The following is a 1,178-nucleotide window of genomic DNA, read 5'->3' as shown; positions in this document are numbered from 1 at the left end:
GTTGCAGTAAAGTTCCTCAAAAAATTATGGAAGGTAAAACAGTCAGGATTTTTGGGGTCCTTGTACAGTGTCGGGTCACATGAGGAGGCTTTAGTCGTTAATTGTTTTATCATTGTTCACCTCCCACCTGATTACTACCGGCTGTCTGGCACCCAACTGTCCGTCCGTCCGTGGATCCGTCCGTCCGTGTATCCGTCTGGCCGTGTATCCGCCTGTCCGTATATCCGCCTGTACGTGCATCCGCCCGTTCGAGTGTTTGTTCTGCAATTCGCGTCCAGTACACCAATAAGGCGATGCATTATGTTTATACTGAATAAATAAGGTCACGGACAAGGCCACGGTCACGTACAAGGCCACGGTCACGTACAATGCCACGGTCACGGACAAGGTCACGGTCACGGACAAGGCCACGGTCACGGACAAGGCCACGGTCACGGATACAAGGCCACGGTCACGGACAAGGCCACGGTCACGGACAAGGCCACGGTTACGTACAAGCCATACGCGTACAAGGCCACGGTCACGGACAAGGCCACGGTCACGGACACAAGGCCACGGTCACGGATAAGGCCACGGTCACGGACAAGGCCACGGTCACGATAAGGCCACGGTCACGGACAAGGCCACGGTATGGCGGCGCCACGGACACGAGGCGGCCACGGCTACGGCATAGGGCCACGGTCACGGACAAGGCCAGCTACGTCACGACACAAGGCCACGATCACGGACAAGGCCACGGTCACGGACAACACGGTCACGGACAAGGCCACGGTCACGGACAAGGCCACGGCTACGGACAAGGCCACGGCTGGCAAGGCGCTATGGCGGCAATGCTACGGGTCGCGGCGGTAACATAGGACAGGCCGGTCACGTACAAGGCCACGGTCACGTATAAGGCCACGGTCACGGACAAGGCCACGGTCACGGCCACGGTCACGGACAAGGCCACGGTCACGGATAAGGCCACTACGGACAAGGCCACGGTCACGGACAAGGCCACGGTCACGAACAAGGCTTCACGGATAAGGCCACGTCACGGACAAGGCCACGGTCACGGACAAGGCCACGGTCACGGAACAAGCCACGTCAAGCATACACACGGTCACGGACAAGGGTCACTCGCCGTCTTCATATTATAATACACCGCCAGCTTCCCCACCTTCCTCTTCCCCCCCCAA

At 58.8% G+C, this 1,178-nt stretch overlaps 1 protein-coding gene across 1 annotated transcript; it reads left to right on the top strand.

The window, feature by feature from the left end:
* The first annotated feature begins 368 nt into the window (after positions 1 to 368).
* On the top strand, positions 369 to 857 carry LOC121876367 (kininogen-1-like). The gene has a single exon (XM_042381438.1). The coding sequence runs from the start codon at positions 369 to 371 to the stop codon at positions 855 to 857; it is 489 nt and encodes a 162-aa protein (XP_042237372.1).
* The last annotated feature ends 321 nt before the right edge of the window (positions 858 to 1,178 follow it).

Source organism: Homarus americanus, unplaced genomic scaffold (genome assembly GCF_018991925.1).
Source record: "Homarus americanus isolate GMGI-L3 unplaced genomic scaffold, GMGI_Hamer_2.0 scaffold34921, whole genome shotgun sequence".
Classification (NCBI taxonomy): Eukaryota; Metazoa; Arthropoda; class Malacostraca; order Decapoda; family Nephropidae; genus Homarus; species Homarus americanus.
Note: the sequence above shows the minus strand (reverse complement) of the source record. Positions and strands in the feature narration are given on the sequence as shown.